We start from the raw sequence: 20575 nt of genomic DNA, 5'->3' as shown, positions 1-20575 counted from the left end.
TGCAGCACCCAGGGGTGGGGGGTGGGGGCTGGCGTTCCCCCTCAGAGAGGAGATCGCCCTTCCCCTTCCCACCTCCCATGAGGCTGCCTTTCTGCCATCCTAACAGCAGGCGTAGGGCAGAACAGTCTTCATCAGCGTCAGATGAAGGCTGATGATTTTTTTTCCCAAACAAACCGCAGTCTGCTCTTTTCCCCATTCCTGAACCTCCCCGTTTTCAGAGATGAGCTGATGTCCTCCTGTGCTCGCTCACCTTTAGCAAGCTGCAGTGGCGTTGACGCCTTCTATTTTTCCGGGAGATGAGATCTCCCCAGTCACGGCCATCAGCTGCAAAGCTCCCCGTGCCTCCGTGGGGATTCATGCCAGCACGATGGCAAGCCATTTAATTCAGAATCGTTAACCACCTGGGCTGATTCCTTGGCAGGAATTTTGGCTGCACTGCGGGAGGATTTGGCCAGTGTGCGCGCTGCTTCTGCCGTCTGCCAGCCACAAAAATCTTTACCATTTACCATCCGCTGCGGACTCCCAACCTGTGAGCGTGTGGCTGCTGGGGAGCGAAGGACGTGTGTTTTCAGCCGGCCTTGGTGCCTGGTTTGTGCTCTTACCCGAGGGCTGCTCCTCACCTTCCGGCAGCCTGACACCCTCGTCTGGTGCCGGGACGTTCCTCCTGGTTTCTTGGCTGTATTTTCAGGGAGGGCTGTTTGCGGTTGAGCACACCCTACCCAATCGTCTCCTTGTTCCAAACCCTTTCTCATTTTCTCTGCGATAGCCCCCAGCTGAAGCCTTGTGCGGGGTCTCGGTTTCAGGGCGATGTCCCTGCCTTAATGCTCACCCAAACCCGTGCGTGCCGCGTTTCACCTGCGTTGGGCTCTCAGGCTGGATGTGGTGCTGGGTGCCTGCACCCTGTGGTGCCCAAGAGCATCAGCCTGGGTCTGGTGCCCATCCCCTGGCCTCCAAATGCCCGCTGCTCGCTGCTGGAGCCCTGCGGGGACCTGCCCTCTGCTTCTCTCCCTCCTTGGGGTCTGCGATACTGTGCAGGCAACCAGCAGGCTGCTACAGGCAGACTGCAAAAAAGGTGAAACAACAGGAGCCTGTGCTCTCTTTGCTCTTAAGCATCCCAGGAAAAATCCTGGAAAGGAAACAAAGCACCAGCACACAAATCCACACTGCTGATTCCTCTCCAAGCTTCCTTGGGGCTTAGGCTTGAGCCCCTTCCAGGGGCGGCTTCTCCTCCCCCTGCTCCGCATCTCCCCCGTGTGCTCTGGGGTTCCTTTGTCTGCAGCCCCCCCCGGCTGAGGCCAGCCCTTTTTATAAAGTTGTGATTTCTTTTGTCACTTAAACACCTATGTGACTTCAAAGGCCTTGAGCAGCGCTTTGCTGCGCGGCTCCCGGCCCCCCTGCAAGAACAATTTCCCCTGATTCATTGTCCTGCTAGTGAAAGATTATTAAATTGTTGATGGAGCTTAACAATGGTTTTGTTCAAAGGCAGACACACGTATGCCAGTTCTTTTCTCCTTGACACAAGAGCCGCAATACAAGCGTACAATGAAAGGCAGCCACCGAGGAGCAAGCGCTGAGCGCTCGTAAAGCCGGCGTGGTGTCCCACGTCCTGGTGCACCTCGCGGTCACCGCCCGGGCTGGCACGCGGCTGTCCAACGCCAGCCTCTAGGTGAGGTCCAAAACCCCCTGCAAAAAGACTCTTTTTTCCCTACGTTAATTCTTGCTTGTGCGCTCAGGGGGCTGGGAGGGCCGAGGAGCCAGGAGGCGAGCAGCCATGGAAGGAGCACGGCGCGGTCGCCCCCTTCCTCCCCTCGGAGCGTGCCAGGCGCGCGCCCGCATCTCCCCTCGCAACCTGCGGTGGGGATCGTTACACAGAGCGCGCAGCCCCGGGCTGCCTGACATTTTGCATTATACAGACTTATTTTCAATTGCTTATCACTTCAGCAGATTTCCAACACTAAAGCTTAAATTTTCCATGCTGGGTTTCCCTCAGGTTGATTTCTTTTTCTTTCTTTCTTAAGTTTTAGCTAAGGCATTCCAGCTGTTTTCTGAGAACAAGACATGCTGTCTCAGCCGCGCTAACAAACTGGTTATAAAAATTTCCTTTCAAGACACATTAGCTTAACTATGCTTTGGAAGAGAGGTGTGGAATTTGGCACAGAAGCTGTCAGCGTCGGCTGGGGGTTGTTTACCCCAAAAGGCTGAGGTTTGCACCGAAGGGATGCCAGCACGCCTCCCCCGCGTGGCTGCGCCCACACGCCCTGGTGCAGCCTTCAAGCAGCTTCGTTCTGCAGGGCCCCGGCTCTGTGGACGTCCCTCCTGGGACAAGCCCCTTTCCCAGCACACGGGGGGGGGGTCCCAGTTTTTTCCTGGGGTGCTGGTGCTGCGTGGCATGGGCTGCTTCTTGCCTGGAGTGGGGCTGAGAGCAGCTTGCCCAAAAGGAGCGCCCCTCTGTTGGCTTTTGTTTTTTTTTTTTGGTGTTCCCGGGGCACGTTCCCTGCCCTTCTCCCGCTTCCCACCGAGGCTGCCACAAGCTCCAGTGCCCTCCGTGATGAGCTGCTGCCAGGAAGGGAAGCACGGCCGCAGCTTTAATTAAATGATAAGGGCAGAGCCCCGGAAGTGGGGAGATAAGTGCAGCGGTGTCTGCCACCGCACTTGCCTGGGCTCTTTCTAATTAGCTCGCAGAAGCTCTGACGAGGAGAGTTAACCCTTAGAGGAGAATTAACCCTTAGAGGGAGGCTGGCTGCTGCGGCAGGAGAGTGCCAAGGCTGGTCCCAGGGGTGGGGTGCTGCAGTTCCCACGGCAGCTGGTGGGGACCCCTCAGTGTCCCCCACCCCGCGCCACAGCAGCAGGATCAGACCTCCGCCTTTCACAGGCCCTGATGCAAGGTAACGCTCTGGGATTAGCTGGCCAGGTTCCTTCTGCCTGAAGCATTTGCTGCTTTAACGCATCCTGTGCCTGGCGGGTGGCCTGGGGCCGCCGTGCTGCTGCGCTCGTCCCCTCCTGGGGACAGTGGCAGGGGTGCGGGGCACGATCCTGCCACAGGAGCCATGGGAGAGGTCTCCAGGTGCTCCGGGAGGGGAGGAAGGAGATGGGGTAAGAGGACTGCTGTTTGCGGGGAGGTGTCAGCAACCCATAATAAGGACCGGGAGCTGGCCAGGGCCTGGTGCCACAAAGACACGGCCTCTGCTCTGCTGCTGTTCGCCCAGACATGGGGCTGCAGAGTGCATTGCTTCGGAGGGCCAGCAAAGGGCTCCTCGGCTGTAGGTGGCAGGTAGCTGGAGCTCTTGGTGGCCTAACTTCTTCTGGTCACCTTGTCCCATCGGCTGCAGGCCCTGGACTATGCTTCCTTGTGTCCCCAGAGAGCCCTGGTGGGACAGGGGAACAGCCCCACGGACACGGGCTGGGGAGTGTCTGGGAGGAATCCTGTGTACAGGAGGCGTTGGCAGAGCGAGGTGGGAATGTGCACGCAGCAATTGTGTCGGTATTTGGGCAGCAGGAATGCGCATACGAGGCATGCATGAGCTGACAGCCCCTGGGGACGGCAGGTGTTGTTCCTCTGCGGATTTACATAACCATCATTAGCTCCAGCAAGAGAGGATGCAGAAAGCAGAAGGGGAAGAGTGGCCGAGAAACCAGCTGGAAGCTCCTTGTCCAGACCTCTGTGTGCTCCAGGAGCTGTCACAGGGGTTGGTGCTCCCCTGGGTACTGCAGGGGCGAACGATGAGACCGGGAAGGTGATTTGGGTACGGCACGGTTTGCTTCGGTTACTGCGTGGCTGCCCGACCCTCCGGGTGGTCTTTTGTTAAAGGTCTGTTTGTAGGAGTCATGAGGAGTTCTTGGCTGGCCAGAGGCCGGTGTTTGGACGTTACGGGCAGCAGGGTTCCATCTCAGAGGGAGACTTGGCACTGTGTTTTATAGAGCCCAGGTGAGGAGGGGTGCCCAGTGATGCCCATTTTTGGACTCTCTACGTTGCTTGAAGTTTTGGCAAACTTGAATGACAAGGAAATGGTTTTTCCTGGTGGATGTCTGTGGCTTACCAAGTATTTTGAAAAGTGTTGTTGAAACCTGCCCAGATATCTTGCTTCCAAAAGGAGATAGGGAAGGAAATGGCTGGATTTACTCCATAGTAAAAGAATCCCGCTGCCCCCCAGCCCCAAGCTTTGAAGATGCAATTTGCTGTGATTTCCTGACCCTTTCATTGTGCCTTCTCCGGTTTCCGCAGCCTGTGGGGTGGAGTCTCACTGGCAAAGGTTCTTCCCCCTCCCCAAAAAGCCCAGTGCATCTCCCAGGTTTTCCTGTCCTCTCCCCTGCAGCCCCAAAGGGCCCCAGGGAAAATATTTTCCACCAGACAGTGGCTCTGGTCTGCATCGCGAAGCAGACTTTCAAGAAGTGAATTAAGACTGCAGGGACAATCCTAATTTTGGCATTTCCTAACCTCTGAACCTCCTAATCCTATTAAGGTAGTTCTTAATGTAATTATTCTGTAATTTAATGTAATAATTCTGCTTTTTATAGCCCAGACAAGGTTGAAGCCCCGTGGTACCAGGGTAGGAGATCATCCAGGCAGCACCACAAGTGCAGAATCTGTTAGAGGGGATGGGATTTGCTTCCCTGAGTATTGCAGGGATCGCAGTGAAGTCGGGGGGCAGGTGATTTTGGAGGTCTTCCTCTGAGCCTCAGGAACATGGTCAGGACCCAGAGCCTTTGGTCTGGATGCTCCCGGTGCCGGCGGTGCGACCCGCATCCCGTTGCCACGGCGATGGCTGCAGGATGCTGGTGTCACAGCCACCCACGGGCTGCAGGTGCGGCGGCAGCGGGGACATGGCCCCTCCAGCCCAAGCAGCACGGGAGGGAGGTAGAAGATGTCCCCCGGGAGCCTGGGCTCGGGCCCTCGCTGCCGAGGCCTGTGACAAAGTGTTTTAGCGTTACGCTACCTGTGCCGGTGATGCTGAGGCTGGTGGGTGCATCTGTCCCCATTAATTACACGCTGGTTCCGCTGTGATACCCTTGGCAGGATCTGGGAAGTCGTTTGCCTCGGTGCTGCAGTTAGTATGTGCTGCTGTAATATACTCCAGGGGCCATGGTTTGATCCGTGTGTGCATCTGGGGGCTGACAGGCCATTAACTTTGGAGCGAGATGTCTGCACTGGTGTTTAGACACCATTGTTCAGCGTGAGGGGAGCGCTGCTCGCTGCTGCAGGGTCTGGGGGAGAGGGCTGCGTGCGCTGTATCTGTTGCCTTTGGTGCCCAGGAGAGATCCATCTGAGTGCTGGCATCAGAGCTGGATCGTTCTCAGTATTTATTGCGAGCGCTGGTGATGCTCGCCGTGGCCCAAGAGCTGTAGGTGTGGCGTGGAGCTGCAGTAACCACCTCGGTGGGCACTGCAGGGCCGCTCCCAGACACCGGCAGCCATCTGTCTGCGTGCTGTCACGACGGTGTTAAGTTTGGAAAGCCATCTGCCTGGGTGTTGTCGTGCTAGAATTGGTCCCCGAAGCCGTCTGTCTGGGTGTTGTAGTGCGAGGAGTGGTCCTGCAAACCGTCTGCCCGGGTGTTGTGGGGATGGCATGAGCTCATTCTAGGAAAAATAGGGACTGACGTGGACGGTGGGGAGCGCGCCGCTCGTGCGCTCAGCTTCTGATATTTCCCTGCTCATTGATCTCTGGAGCATCGCTGTGGAAATGGGCATCGGTCCAGCCGCCTTCCCCAAGGCCTGGAAAGAGAAATTGGTGTCACGCTGGTGCTGCTCTGGAGGTAGAGGGCTTGTGCTGGTGGCCACGTGCAGTGTCACATCGGGGACCAGAGGGGGCTGGCAGGGGGCTGCAGGAGGTGATGCTCCGTGCCCCCCATGTCCAGAAGGTGGGCATCCACTTCTCATGCCCACCTCGTCTGGGGGCCTCGAAGGGGAGGACGTGGAGTCTGGGCTCCGCAAAGCAGCGCAGGGCTCTGCAGCCCCCTCCCAAAAGCTCTCTGAAGGGGAAGGGGCCCTGGGGCAGAGCCCCTGGGCTGCGGTGTGCCAAGGGAAGCCCACACAGCCGGCCAGGCAGCGAGCAGGGGACGGGCTGTTGAGCATCTCCTGCTGCCAGAGGTGCACGGAGAAGGGGAGGGATGGTGCAGGGGACACATCTCCACAGCATCAGGGTGTGAAGATGTGGAGAGCACCGGGACTGCTGGCATACAGAACCCGGGCTCTGGGGCACACGACCCAGCCGGCTGCACTGTGAGGGAGCACGGAAGAGGGAGCAGCCCATGCAGCAGTGGTGCCTGGAGCAGGCGGCACTGCAGGGGAGTGGGATCTGGAGGGAACAGCGCTGTGAAACATGGCACCTGGGGGACGTGGTGGCACCGCGGGGGACCAGTACCTGTAGGCATCAGCGCCGTGGGGGAACGGTGCTCGCCGGGAGCGGCGCGGTGGGGGGACGGCCCCTGTAGGGAGCATCGCCGCAGGATAACCACGCTGTGGGGCACAGCACCTGTGGGGGGGAACGCGGCAGGGGAGCGCTGCCTGGAGGTAGGCTCTTGTAGGGGAGTGGTGCCTGGGGAGAGCAGGAGAATGGTACCTGGCAGCAGGAAAGCACGGGGGAATGGGGCCTGCAGGGGAAAGCCTGCAGGTGCTGGTGCCTGTAGGTGCGAAAGCTTTGGGGGTGGGACATGGAGGGAGCGATGGTGCAGGAATGGCCCCGGTGAGCTAGGGTGGAGCTGGGGAAGGGCGCCCATATGAGGGAGGTGTCCTGTAGGGAGCTGTGGGAGAGAGCAGCACCGGGGAGGAGTCGTTCCCATGGCAGGAACACGGGCAGGGAGGACAGTGCTGCTTGGACAGGGTGCCATGGAAGGTCACCACCGCAAGGGACGTCCCAGCAATGTTCTGCAGAGCCCTGAGGGCTCGGTGCAGGAGGAGTGGTGTTGCCAGGTGTCCACACCAGGGAGTGGAGTTGGTGAAGCAGCCCATGCTAGGAGCAGTGTCCTGCCTCGGCCAAAAGCCAGTAGTTTGGAGAGCAATTCCTGGCTTCCCCATCCCAGGTGGGATGGCCTGGGAGAGGAGCAGTGATGTTGGGCTCTGAGCAGGGGGGCTGGTTGAAGTTAGGGTCTGATGTTCTCCATGCCATCAGGTAGGGAAGACAAGTCTTTCCAATCTAATGCTTCAGGAATGCATCCTGCTTTGCCTCCCAGCTGCTGTCCCAGTCTCCCCATATCCCCGAGCCTCCCCACTCCCTCCTCGCATGCTGTGCTTCCTTCTACCCCCTCCTGGGTTTCTCTGCATCCTCTGCTGTGCCCTGCTGTCTCATCCCCCCAGCCCCACGTTCCTCCTTCCCAGAGCTGCTCCTCTGCATCCCCTTGCCCCCAAATACCTGTCCTTGTGTGCTGCAGCGTCCCCGCTCCCCCAGCCCTGAGCACCATGCTTATGGTCCTGATGTCTGACACGAGTGGAAGAACCAAACCGGAGCGTGCATGTTGGAGATGGTGGCAAAAAGCTTCGGTCGGTGCTGGCTGTCAGCCTGTGCTCGAAGATACCTGGCTTGTAGTGGGCGAGGGAGCCCCAGCCCATCTACTGCAGGAGATGGAAGTGCCTGCTGAGTGATGCCGCCTGCTTTTGTCTCCTGTCTAATGGCACTCAAGTGCACCGTTGAAATCTCCCACGAAGAGCAATAACACTACTGGAGGAGCCCTTGCAAGTGGGATATAGAGAGATAATTAGCGGCGGCACCAATATGCGCCTCTAAGGAGACGGCCCGGAACAAGACTCCTTCCCAAAGAGCAGAGGTGCCCTGGATGCCAGGAGTAGAGGGGGGAGACAAGGGCTGCTGCTCAGGGAGCTTCCCCTCCTCCAGCCAGGGCCGGACCCAGTGCATCTCTGAATGCATGTCCCATAAAGCCCCCTTTTCATCTGAAAAGTTCAAAGGGATGCGACTTTTACTGCCCCGGCTCATTCCTATGCAATGAGGCTGAGCAGCCCCCAGGCAACCAGAGAGAGCCAAGCAATAGGAAGGGGGGAGCCAGATGCCCAAACAACCACGCATCCCTCGGGGCAGGGACGTTCAGCCTTCTGGCACGGAGATGCTGATAACAGGATGGGCTGACCCCTCTGGCCTGCAGTGAGCAGGCAAAGCTCTGGGAAACACAGAGTCTGCACGGACCTCGCACCCCGAATCAGCCCTTTGTGGGCAGGATTCCCGCCGGCGCTTACCCCCAAAGATTTGTGCTTGCCTGTGGTGGCACATTGAACTCCAGCCCACCAGCATGTGCTGAGAATTAGGCCGTGGGGTCGTGTTTGCTGTAAATTGGGGCTATTCAGGAATTGCACCCTGCCCCGTTCCCGGGCTCTGGAAATGGAGCTGGTTGTGCTCGCGGCACATAATGCGCTCCTTTAGCGGAGAGCGCGGGTGCCAGCATCTCACTGCAAGAGACAACGCTGGAAAACGGCTTTCGTGCCAGAAACAGACAATGGGAAAAGCAGAATAAAAGACCCTGAACACCGAGTTCCTGCTTGACCCTGCAATTTCTCAGCTGCTATTGGCGCAAGGAAATCTCCATAGCTTTGTTCCATGGAGAGGTGGCTTCATTTCAGCCCTGCCGGCACCCTCGGCAGAGCACCTTCCCTCGGAGCAGGAAGCGGGGGCACCCAGGGCTCCCCATCGTGTGAGTGAGCAGCACCCAGACTTTCTGGACATGGAAATGTTGGCAAGCTGTCCAAATTTTCTGTTGGGAAAGGAGATGGCAGGAGACGGAGACGTTGCTTCTTGAACAGAAGTGAAAGGCAACACAACATGGCCATGGGTTGATGAACCAGCGGCCACCAGAGCGTCCTGTTAGCCCTGAGAGATGAAAACTGAGGTGTCCCACCTCTGGCTTTGAGTATTTCTCTCTATGAGTGGCTTAGAAAAAATAAATGAGGCAACTCTGCATGTGCTCAGGGTAGGACAGTTTGTCCATGGCTCTGAGAATGATCCCAAAGCCCTGCTCTGGCAAGCTGAGTTCTCACGGTGGCACGTGGGGGCACCTCGGTCCCCGTGATGCTTGGTCCCCTGCTGTTGCACCCTGCAGCATGAGCATGGCTGTCCCCTGCGCGCGGGTTCCTCTGCGTGTGCCCACCTGAGCGCCCACAGAAGCACGTCCAGTTGGGTCGTAGCAGTGTGCCTGTGGGGCTTGTGTGCCTGCAGGGCTTGGGCCACCACAAGCCGGGTGGCCACAGGCTCTGCGAGCCCTGCAAGGGCCAGCTGGGAGGCTAGGGTGAGGCTGGAGAAACAGTGAGAGCTTGGCAGCGGTGGCCAAGCAGCCTGAAGGAGGCTGGAGTGGGACCAGGAGAGGCCAAGGGACTCCTTGGAGGCAGTGGGTACCGAGAGGACGTTTTGGGGCTTGGTGCAATGTGACGGGGAGGGCTGGTGGAGGCTGGGGCTGTGCACTGATGTGAACCTCTCGTCCTTTTTCTGCTCCTCATTAGAGTCCCCCGAGCGGAGCAGGCTGTGAAGGGGGTCTGCACGGAGGTATGTCCTTGTGGCGTCTGCCAGGATATCACAGCTAACACGTGCGCCAGCGGACGGGAGAATTTGGGATGCAGTGGGGGTTGTTTTAGGGCAAGATACATTCCCACGCTGGTTCGCTGCTAACCATGCCCCCTCGTCCATGCCTGTCCCTTGAGCTCTCACTTTTCACCCTTTCCAACCGTTCCCAGCACCGTATGGAGCCTTCTCCTGCAGCGACCTCTTTGCAACCACGGTGGTGCCTGTGTGTGAAAGCTGTGCAGGGTGACTTGGGGACACACGTGTCCTCAAGCCCCAAGCTGGTGGCAGGAGGGACGTGCTGCAGGGACAGAGCCTCAGCACGCTGCAAAGGGCTCTGGTTTGCCTCCTCCCAGGGCTGGGGGTCCTGAGCATCCTGCCCTTCTGTCCTAGCACCGGCACCAGCCTTGAGCTGCCAGCAGGCGCCTGTGGCAGTGAAGTGTCCCAGGTGGTGGCAGGGGGCTGTGTGGTGCCCCGAGGGGGCTGATGGCAAGGGATGGCTTGTGTCCAGGACGGCTCCTGAAGGGTCGCTCACCTCCACCTGGAAAGGCCACACTGGGACCTCTGCAGACCTGTGACGGGCACTCCCTGTGTCCAGGACACGTGGCCAGGGCACAGCAAGGCCTCAAACTGTCTGGGATGGAGAGTGGCCGGTGCCTGAGGACACCAGCTCATGACATGGTGCAGCTGGTGGCCACTTTCCAGCAAGCGGGGAGCTATGATGCCCTCAGATATCCAGCGCTCTCACGGGCAGGTGTTTGGCACAGAGAAGCTTGGACACACCTGGGACAGGGATTCACGGGTACCAGAAATGTCCAGCTACTCTGGGGGTGGCCGTGGGCTCACCCAGGTGTGCTTCGCCATGTTCTCGGACTCTGGGAGACCAGGAGAGGTCCGAGGCCCTCTGGCTGGTTTCAGGGAGGAACCTCCCATTGGTACTTGGGATGGCCGGTAGCAAGCAGGGCAGGATGGCCCATGGCTGGTGCTCAGGAGACCTGGCTGTACCTCAGGGCAGTGAAAAGCCTGGCTGCGTTTGGGGCAGTTCCCTGAGGACTCCTGTCCATGCATGACAAAGCTCTTGGGGTGCCCAAGGGGGCTGGACCAGGGGGGTTCCTGGGCCCTAGGGTGGGCTCAGGGAGCTCTGCCTTGCCGTGGTCCCACCTGCACCCACTGCAGGGGTTTATCGCTCACAGGGAGCTGGGCTGAGCTTGGCAGGAGGCATCGGCTGCCAGGAGCCTTGGGCTCCCCGCCCAGCTCTGCCTCCATTCCCCAGGGAGCCGCGGGTCTGTCCGTCCCCATCCCCCTGCCGCAGGAGGGCAGAGGCCTCCCAGCCCTGCTCCTCCTCCCAAGGGGTCGCGGGGTCCCTCTCTGGCCTGGGTGCCCGGCCCTATTGGTCACCCCATGGGGGCTGGGGGGACCTCCAGCCTCACCCCACCGACCTGGCGGGTCCCGGCCGTGCCTAACGATGCTCTCCCTTGCTTCTTGCAGATCTCCGGCCTCTGCCCGATGTAGCCATGACTGGGACCTGTACCCGGGAGTGCACAGAGTTCGGCCACTCCGACACCTGCTGGATGCCCGGCCAATCCTCCCCCAGCCGCAGGCCCAAGAACGCCCTCAAACTCTCCACTTTTGTGCCTTACCAAGACAGAGGGAGTCAAGAGCAAGTCGGGAATGGCAGCCCCAGACTCTCAGAAGAGCGCAGCACCAAAATGGCCAACCTCCGCCTGCTCCCCACGTACAGTGCCTTCTCCAATAGTAGCCATGAGCCCTGCAAGGACTCTCCCATGGAGGAAATTCCTCTCACCCAGACCTCGGACTTCCAGCCAGCCACCACCCCCTCGTCCCAGACCACCAAGAGGGAGATATACCTGTGAGGCTGGCCCGAGGGGCCGGGAGCAGACGTGCTTCTGAGGCCAGCGTCCAGAGGAACATTTGAAACTTCGATGCTTTACGGGCTCCTGCGGCCGGGTCTCCTCCGGGTGATGGTTGAGGTGCCCAGGGGCTGTGAGGACAGCAGGGCAGGGCAAGGCAGGGATGGAAGGAGCGCCTTTATAACCCATTTTCCGGGGCGGGTGGGAGGGGGTGAAGGCATCCAAAACCCGATTTCTGAGCACTTGCGGGTGCATGCCTCTGAACTGCGTGGTCGGGGAGGGCTGGGCAGGCTCCTGGCGCGGAGGGCACGGCCGGGGAGAAGGGCTGACGTACCAAAGGTCCGCGCAGAGCTGGTGGAGTTCCTGGGGCATAGGACAAGGGGTGTCCCCGCGCACAGGGAGCGAGCTGCCCAGCTCTTTGCTGTAGACTCCTGTAAATACGAACCTTAGGAATGACATTCAAGTCCTGCCTGATCGAAACTTTTTATTGTCCTTGAAACAAAAGACATTTAAACAAACACACACACAATCCCAATCCACAGGGAGCAAGTTCCAGCTTTGAATGGTTTGCTGCGTGGAAGAGCCCGCGGGAGCGCAGCGTCCGGCCCACGCTCGTGTTCTATATTGTAAATAGAGATGTGACCAGTCCCTGAAACGACAGCTGGGGAGCTGGAGGAGAGGGGCAGCCCTAGCCGGACTGTAGGGACTTGACTATTTTTCAGCCTGGATCTCTTTCGGAACGTTGTCACTGTGCCCACAAGCTGCAGGGTCCCTAGGGACTGCCCGGTGCCATAGGCGGGGGCCGCGCTGGGGGTGTCCCTGGTGGCCCCGCGCCCAATGGCCGGAGGAGGGACGGGGAAGTCCCCAGGCAAGGGACCGGCTGGGTCCGGAGAAGCCCTCACTCCCACTCCGCTGGCAGGGAGGTCGGCATCGGCTGTGGCGTCTCAGCCCATCGCCTTGTGCCTCCTGCGGGGCCGGGGATGCCGGTGGGGCCGGCTGTGCCATGCCTTCGACCTCCGTCCTGTCCGCCTGTAAGCCACCATTGCCTTCGTCAGGAGGAGCGTTGTCTCAGGGTCACGCCGGGGGCCACCACGCCCCTGCCCGCTGGTGTCCCACCGCCCTTAGGCCACAGGGCCGTTCTCACGGGCTCCAGCTTTCTCTTCCATTGTCCGGTCCCCGCTGCCCCCGGCTCCCCTGCAGGGTACCCAAGCGGGTGACACCGCGCAGGCGACGGGGACGGCGCTCCCGGAGATGCACACGCCAGAGCGGGGATGCCCGGGCGGTGCGTCCCTGAGCACCTCCGCCTGTTTTTTTGGGCGACCCTGGCAGGAGGGCTCTGGGGGACTCACGCCTCATTCCTGGGTCACCCTTCCCCAGTCCCCCCCTCCCCGCCGGGACGTGGGGACGGGCTGTGCTGCACCCTTGTTCTTCCCGTACTCGCGCGTCGGTCGTCTTCATCTCTGGGATCTTCCTTAGGGAGCAAGGCCAGTGGTAGCTGCAGGACGGTTTCCCCCGCTGCTCACCCTCCGTCCGTGCATGGGGAGAGGCCGGGGCTCTTCTCACCGATGGCTCGACCAGCACGGGGTGGGGACACCGCAGGGACACAGTGCCCCGGAGCTTCCCCACCGGCTGCTGCTGCCGGCGAGCTGCCCTGCTGGCGCTGCAGTGCCTGTCAGGGACCCCCTGCCCACCTCCCACCTCCAGCAGCCCCTCTCTGAGCAGCTCCTCTCCCTTTGCTTGGGCAGCGGTGGCAGGATGCGGCCAGCTCCCAGTGACCTGCGGGGCCGTGGAGCCCCAGCCCTGCCCCTTGCCTGCCCCAGGGACCTCGGGGTGCCACCTGGAGGGGGCAGGACCCTCCTCCCGGCCCCCCGCTGCTGCTCCCCACCCGCCGGCCGGCGGCCCCGTGGGGCAGGCGCCTCGCTCCGGGTGGCTGTCCGTCCAGGCGTCCCCACTCTACCCGCGGCCACGCAGCGGGGCCACGCTCTCCTGGCCTGGCTGCCTGAGCAGGTCACACTCCTGAACTTGTTTTTAATTGTAGCTCTGTAGTTTCAGGGCCTAACTGGGCAGAATGTGCAATTTGGCCGCGCTGGCCAGGATCTCTGACTCCACTGCCAACTCGACTGCTCACGCCTCCCCGCGGCTCCGGCGGCGGCAGTGTCCGGTGCCCCTCTTGGGGACCCCCCGGCAGAGCCAGGTCGGAGGGGTGCTTGTCCAAGACCAGCTTCCCCAGGCCGCTGCCTGCGGGTGGGCTCCCTACCTTCTGCTCGGGGTCACCAGCAGGACCCCAAAGCTCCACGCCCTGTGGCTGGGGTTGCTGTCTTGTTTCCTGGAGCGCCTGGCGATGTTCTCAGTGCGAGCGTGTTGCAAAGGGGAGGGGGAGTGCAGAGGGGACGGGTCCCCGGGGAGCCATGGGGATGGGAGGGATGGGAGCCGTGGGGAGGGGTGCTATGGGGATGGGAGCCTTGGGGATGGATGTCCTGGGGATGGGAGGGATGGAAGCCATGGGCATGGGTGACATGGGATTGGAGGTTTAAGGGGTGATGGGTCTGGGGGGGTGCTCAGAGGGGTGTTGGGGCTGGGTCTTTGGAGGGGAGCACAGTGGGGAAAGGGCATGGGTGGCAGAGAGGGGATGGGCATCTTGGGGGGGGGGGGTGAGGCGGGTGTAAGGGGAGGAACAGAGGGGGCAGAGGGAGCGGGTCCTCCATGGGGTGCCAAAGGGGGCAGCAGGTCTGTGGGGAGGAGAAAATACTGGGCATTGGTGCTGGGACAGGGGACAATGGGGGGGTGAAGCTGATGTGTCACTGGGGACCAGTCTTGGGGGGGCCGGGGGGTTGTATGAAGAAGAGGTGCTGTTGGAAAGAAGCTCATTTGCACAATTATAAGCCAGAAGGATAAAGCCTCCGTGCACGTGGGGGGACGCTCCCCACGGGCTCCAGCCTAGACAAGCACAGGGAAGAGGAGGGGGTTGGACGCCTCTGCAGGGGGGTTCACCGTATCTCACACTGCACTAGGACAAGCCAGGGGTAAAACCAAAGGTGGGAGCCAGGGAGCAGGCGGGCTGCGTGGGAAGGATCTAAGCGACCCCTTTGTAGCTCTTCAGTGTTGGTTCTATTTATACGAGATTTCATTTCCTTGCTTGTGATGCCTTGTTTTTTGTACAGTTTTATGTACATGCAGGTGTAGCTTTTCTAAAGGAGAAATCCTATGGCAGAGTAAAGTACCCAACTATTTTTCAGATGGTGACCTATGTCTAAGGCAACGCCTCTTGCTAAGGTTGTATTGCTCTCAATGTGTGATGCATTTCCCTGTGCGGGGAAGGCTTTCGGCCTTGGGCTTGGTTTTCCCCGGGCGCTGTGAGCACAATTGATTCCCTTGTAACTCTTTCTGTTCAGAGCAGTGAGCATGACACCGTCGTGATCCCCTTTCCGTTCTCTCCTGTTCTGTTTGTTTGCTGAGCTGTCAGATGACCAACTCCATTGTAATTAGCCCTTCCTAAAGCTTTACAATAAAAGTGTGAAAACCCGGGTGCCTGTGCCTGGCAGCTTCTTCCCACACCTCACCTCCCCATGGGAGAGGGCACGTGCGGGCAGCAGAGAGCCTCAGCAGCTCCCACCTCCACCGCTGCTCCTTGGGGACCACTTCTCACCCTTCCACCAGCTCCTTCACCAAGCAGGTGGTTTAGGTCCTTTAGACCCCAAAAAACCATCTGAGCTACCTCAAACCAGGACAGTGCCAGGCTCCCATGGCTGGCACAGGGGCAGGCAGCACAGACGTGCCCCCCGGTTACCTGGGAAGGAGTACACCACCCCAGGTTCTCCCAGGCCCTCGTGCTCCTTCCTCCTCCCCACTCACCCCAGGCTCTGCAGCCCCCTTGACCCCCATTTATGCCTCCTTTTCTCCTCCTCCCACCAAGCCACCTCCTCCAGTCCCTCCCACCTTCACCCTCCTGCACCCTGCTCCCCGCCTCGCCCCTGCCCTGCTCCCTGCACCCTCCACATGCAGCAACCCCCCCGGATCCCGCAGCATCCAGCCCCCTACACGCTGCTCTGCGTTGGGTTTCCATGACAGCAAATATCGATCGGGAAGGGATGCTGCTGCTGCCCTGCACCGCTGGGTGCACGGGGCTCCCAGGCCAGTGCTGCCTTTAGGGTGGGTTTTTTGTGTCGGAGAACCCCACATCTGGACATGGAAGAGGTATGGTGAGACCAGGGTGGTCCCACAGGGCTGGGCATCATGAGGAGAAGAAATGGAGTCATAACCTGGCCCTGGTGTCTCTCTGCTGGGTCTGTGGGCGCTCGGAGGTGTGCAGAGGGGGCGGCTCCTCCTTATCCCCCTCTCCTCCTCATCCTCTTCTTCTACTTTCTTCTCCTCTTCCTCTTTGCTCTTCTCCTCCTGCTTGGTGGCCTCCCATGGTCTGGGGACATCTACACAGGGGGCAGCAGGGGACCAGCTGCTGCATAAGCTTTGGTCTGACCTGGGTTCTGCAAGCACGTCTGCTTCGCAAGAGCCCTTGCCTTACAGCAGGACCTACATGTTTTCCGGGAGGATGCCATGCCAGGGCCACGCGTTTGGGTGGAAACCTCAATTCTCATGTCTCCTGAGGGCCCCCTCATGCAGCTTCAGCTGCGCAGCTGCCTGTGCAGATTTGGGAGATTCATCTCCAGTGCTCATGGAGCAAAGTGGAGCAGGGCTGGGATCTCTCTGGGCTTTGACCAGGTGCAGCGGTGCTGTCTTCTTGATGGAGACTGCCTCTCCTGAGGCTTTGTCCCAGCAGGGCCTTGCTCAGTAAAAATCCCTGTGAAGTTTAAAGCGGTGCTGGCAGTAAGCAGAGAAGATTGCTGTCTCTTGGCTCCCCGACTCAGGTCCTCACTTCTGGAGCAACGGGCATTTCTGCAAGCCTGAAACAGGGAACTGGGTGGAAATCACAGAAACGCCTGGTCCATTCCCACTGAATCCTTAAAGAAATTAAATGTTGCTGAGGTGGCTCCAGGACCAGGCAGACCTGGCTGAGGTGGCTGGACGATGATTTCCCACCACGGTGGCTTCCTCACACGGGTGAGTGGGGGGATGGCACGGCTGTGGCTGCGGTGGGGGCTGTGGGTGCACGGCTGGCCTGGAGCAGGCAGTGGGCTGCTGCTGTGCCGGCCTGGTGCTCGGGGCACAGGCTCAGAATGCACAGAATCACAGACTCATGGAACATCTCAGGTTGGAAGGGGCCTTAAAGATCATCTCACTCCAACCCCCTGCCATAGGCAGGGACAGCACCCACTAGATCAGGTTGCCTGAAGCCCCATCCAGCCTGGCCTCAAACACCTCCAGAGATGGGGCATCCACAGCCTCTCTGGGTAACCTGTTCCAGTGCCTCACCGCTCTCTGAGTGAGGAATTTCCTCCTGACCTCTCATCTAAATCTCTTCTTTTTTAGTTTTAAACCATTCCCCTTTGTCCTGTCATTATCTGTCTGAGCAAAAGGTCACTTTCCATCTTTTTTATAAGCCCCCTTGAAATACTGAAAAGCCGCAGTGAGGTCACCTGGGAACCTTCTCTTCTTCAGGCTGAACAGCCCCAGCTCTCTCAGCCTTTCTTCGCAGAAGAGGTGCTCCAGCTCCTTGATCAACTTTGTGGCTTCTTCTGGACCCACTCTGACAGCCCCCCATCCTTCTTGTGCTGGGGGCCCCAGACCTGGACACAGGGCTCCAGGTGGGGCCTCACAAGGGCAGAGCAGAGGGGGACAATCACCTCCCCACCCTGCTGCCCACCCCTCTTTCGATGCAGCCCAGGACCCAGTTGGCCTTCTGGGCTGCAGGCATGCACTGCTGGCTCATGTTGAGCCTTTCATCCACCTGAACCCCCAGGTCCTTCTCTGCAGGGCTGCTCTCCATGAGTTCTTCTCCCAGCCTGTCCTCATGTCTGGGATTGCCCTGGCCCAGGTGCAGCACCTTGCACTTGGACTTGTGGAACCTAATTTGGTTCACATGGGCCCACTTCTCCAGCCTGTCCAGGTCCCTTTGGATGGCATTCCTTCCTTCTGTCATATCAACCACACCACCGAGCTTGGTGTCATCTGCACACCCGCTGAGGGGATCCCTCTATGTCATTGATGAAGATATTAAGCAGAACCAGTGCCAGGACAGACCCCTGAGGGACATCACTTGTCACTGGCCTCCACCTGGACATGGAGCCATTGACCAACACTCTCTGGGTGTGACCTTCAAGCCAATTCCTTATCCACTGAATGTTGCACCCATTAAATCCATAACTCTCCAATTTGGAGACCAGGATGTCATGTGGGACCATGTCAAAGGCCTTGCAGAAGTCCAGGTAGATGGCATTGGTTGGTATTACAGAATCACAGAATCACAGAATCACAGAATTCCTAGGTTGGAAGAGACCTCAAGATCATCGAGTCCAACCTCTAACCTAACACTAACAGTCCCCACTAAACCATATCCCTAAGCTCTACATCATATTCCCTTGTCAACTGATGCAGTCCTTCCATCACAGAAGGCCACCAGGTTGGTCAGGCACAATTTGTCCTTGGTAAAGCCATGCTGGCTGTCTCAGATCACCTCCTTGTCCTGCATGTGCCTTGATGTTGCCTCCAGGAGGATCTGTTCTGTGATCTTCCCAGGCACAGAGGTGAGGCTCACTGGCCTGTAGTTCCCCAGGTGCTCCTTTCTACCTTTTTTTTTGAACTGGGAGTGATGTTTCCCTTTTTCCAGTCACCAGGGACTTCACCTGACTGCCAGGGCTTTTCAAATAGGATGGAGAGAGGCCCTCAGCACCCTGGGCTGCATGGTGTCAGGCCCCATGGACTTGTACCTGCTCAGCTCCATCAAGTGGTCTCCAACCTGCTCCTCACTTACAGCAACAGGGACTTTGCTCCCCTAGCCCTCACCTGCAGGTTCAGGGGAATGAGACCTGTGGAAAACCCAACCAGCAGCAAAGACCGAAGCAAAGAAGTTGTTGAGTCCCTCAGCCTTCTCCATGTGTGTCGTTACCACTTCTCCCTTATCAGAGGGGGAACACTCTCCTTGCCCTTTCTTTCCTGGCCGATGCACCTGTGGGCTCCCTTCCTGTTATTCCTTGCATCCCTTGCCAAGCTCAGTGCCATTTGTGCCTTGGCTTTCCTGGTCCCACCCCTGCACATCCAGGCACCATCCCTGTGCTCTTCCCAGGCCAAGTGTCCCCACTCCCACCTACCTGACATCACCTGCAGGCAGCTCAGGAGCTGCCCCAACCCTTCTGGCAGGGGAGTTATTTCATGCCAGGATGCCCGCAGGTTGCTGCGGGGCCACAGAGCAGGGCCGGACATGGAGAGGGCAGGGGTGGGCTTCACCCCCCGTAACCCACGGGGAGATCCCGCAGGAGGAGCAGGGCGGCCGTGCTCGTGGTGTCTGCAGACCACATCCCTGTGTATGCTGGGGAGATCTGGGGGCGATCAGGGGGAGGCTGGGCATTGTGCCATGGGAGAAGCCCCTGTAGTTGCCTGCAGGATGATTGGGATTTGTGGGGGCCAGGGGCAGGCGGGGGGACAGCCCCAGGCAGCTCGCAGCCGTGTCCCTGCCTGGTGGTGCGATGGGGGGATTTAGGGGATTTACAGCCAGCCCGGCCCCCTCGGCGGGGGGCCCTCGAGCTGAAGCGCACAGAGCACACAGCCCCGCTTATTCCCCAAGGTGACTGACAGGGAGCAGGCTGGGGTGCTGCTGGCTGCGGCCAGTTGGAGAGCAGGGGATTTTGCCCCTTTGTGAGCAGGGAACTGGCACTGCCCAAGCCAAGATCAGCTCCACAGCCAGATCTCAGCCCCCAGCAGCTCCAGCCCAGCCCAGCTTCCACCCCACGTTGCCGGTCTCATCCTCACACTGAACCAACCCTATCTCCATCCCCTCCACAGTGCTGCAGAGAGCAGCCCGGTGGGATCAGGGCACGCAGGACCCCCGCTCTGCTCCCCGCCGGCCTCACCTCTGCATCCCCGCCGGCCTGCCACCCCCAGCCGGTGCCCGACGCCAGGCAGCTCAGCACCAACGCTGCTCACAGCAGGCAGCTTTCTCCCGCTCGCTGCCTTAGGCTCCTCCAAAAACCAGGGTAAGAGAGATCTTAACTCCCCGAGCCTGCCTCTCCACCCCGATCTCATTACAGGCAGCCGGCAGCTGTTGCAGAGCCCCCTTTCACTTTGTGAAAGCCCCAGATTCATAAATCACCAGGTTTGCCCCTGGAGAAAAGGTTTTTCAGGAGGCTTTAAACCGCCGGTTTGCAGTGTCAGGGTGGACTCTCAAGCCTTCCTCCAGCCTGTCGTGTTGTCACCGCTCCAGCGCTGCAGGGATGCTCCGGAGCCCTGCGATGCTCTGCCTGCCTCTCTAGCTGATTTTCACTTCTGCTGCCCCATTAAATAATCCCAGATCAGAGGAAAGGGCTGCACAGGCTGCATTCCCGGCAGAGTGTTTTTTTTCCAAGGCCACACAGAGCTGGGACAGTCCTTCATTCATTAGGAAATGGCCAATAAAGGTCATCTTGCCGTGCCCACACACTGACGTGCATCCCATCCGAACACTTCCACTCGCCTCGCTGCAGCGAAAATCGAAGCAAGGAGAGCCTTGAAGGAGGCAAATGGCTGCGTGCCCGCAGAGCTGGGCTGTGAGCTGGGGAGGTGGAAAGAGCTGTGGCCAGGCTCGGGGGGCTGCGGGGGGAAGGACCAGAGGAAACCTTTGCCTGAGGATACCTGACCTTGGGCCAAGGCTCTCCGTCCCATAGCACGTGGGTGGGCACTGGTTGCAGCACATTCCCTGTGTCAGCGATACAACCACCTCCATTCACAGCTGTGATGCAGTGATACTTCTCGAAGCCCACCAGAAAGGATGGCACCTTTCCCCTGTGGCTGCTGGGGGAGATCTGCCATGGGAATAAGGCTGACGGGGAGGGCTGGCCATTTCCAAGGAGGGACATGGAAAGGAGAAGCTGCCTTCCCCTGCCTGGCATGGCCTGAAAGCATTCTGTTCATGACTCCAGCCTGCAGGAGACAAAGATAAAACCCAGCCCAGTGTTCCCGAGCTCTGTCTCCATCCCAGTGCGATGCTGGAAACTGCTCCACCAGCACGGCCACCAGCAAAGGCTGAGCTCAGCACTGCACCGGAGGCAGCGTTTGGACCCTTTGCAGATGTCACCTGCCAGCCCCTCTTTGGGACACGGTGACACCCGAAATTGGGATCAGCATC

General features: G+C 59.5%; 1 protein-coding gene across 3 annotated transcripts in view; it reads left to right on the top strand.

Moving 5' to 3' along the window:
• PCDH1 (protocadherin 1) overlaps positions 1-11884 on the top strand; it is a 45060-nt gene extending 33176 nt beyond the window's left edge. Inside the window, exons 5-6 of one of the 3 annotated variants that reach the window (XM_035338846.1) lie at positions 9436-9478; positions 10982-11118. In XM_035338846.1, the coding sequence (XP_035194737.1) occupies positions 9436-9461 (26 nt within the window). In that variant the 3' untranslated portion in view covers positions 9462-9478; positions 10982-11118. Of the gene's footprint in view, positions 1-1016; positions 1344-9435; positions 9479-10981 lie in introns of those variants that run through there. The other 2 variants (XM_035338841.1, XM_035338842.1) reach the window with 2 other exon arrangements.
• Positions 11885-20575: the final 8691 nt, after the last annotated feature.

Source organism: Oxyura jamaicensis, chromosome 13 (assembly GCF_011077185.1).
Source record: "Oxyura jamaicensis isolate SHBP4307 breed ruddy duck chromosome 13, BPBGC_Ojam_1.0, whole genome shotgun sequence".
NCBI lineage: Eukaryota > Metazoa > Chordata > Aves > Anseriformes > Anatidae > Oxyura > Oxyura jamaicensis.
Note: the sequence above shows the minus strand (reverse complement) of the source record. Positions and strands in the feature narration are given on the sequence as shown.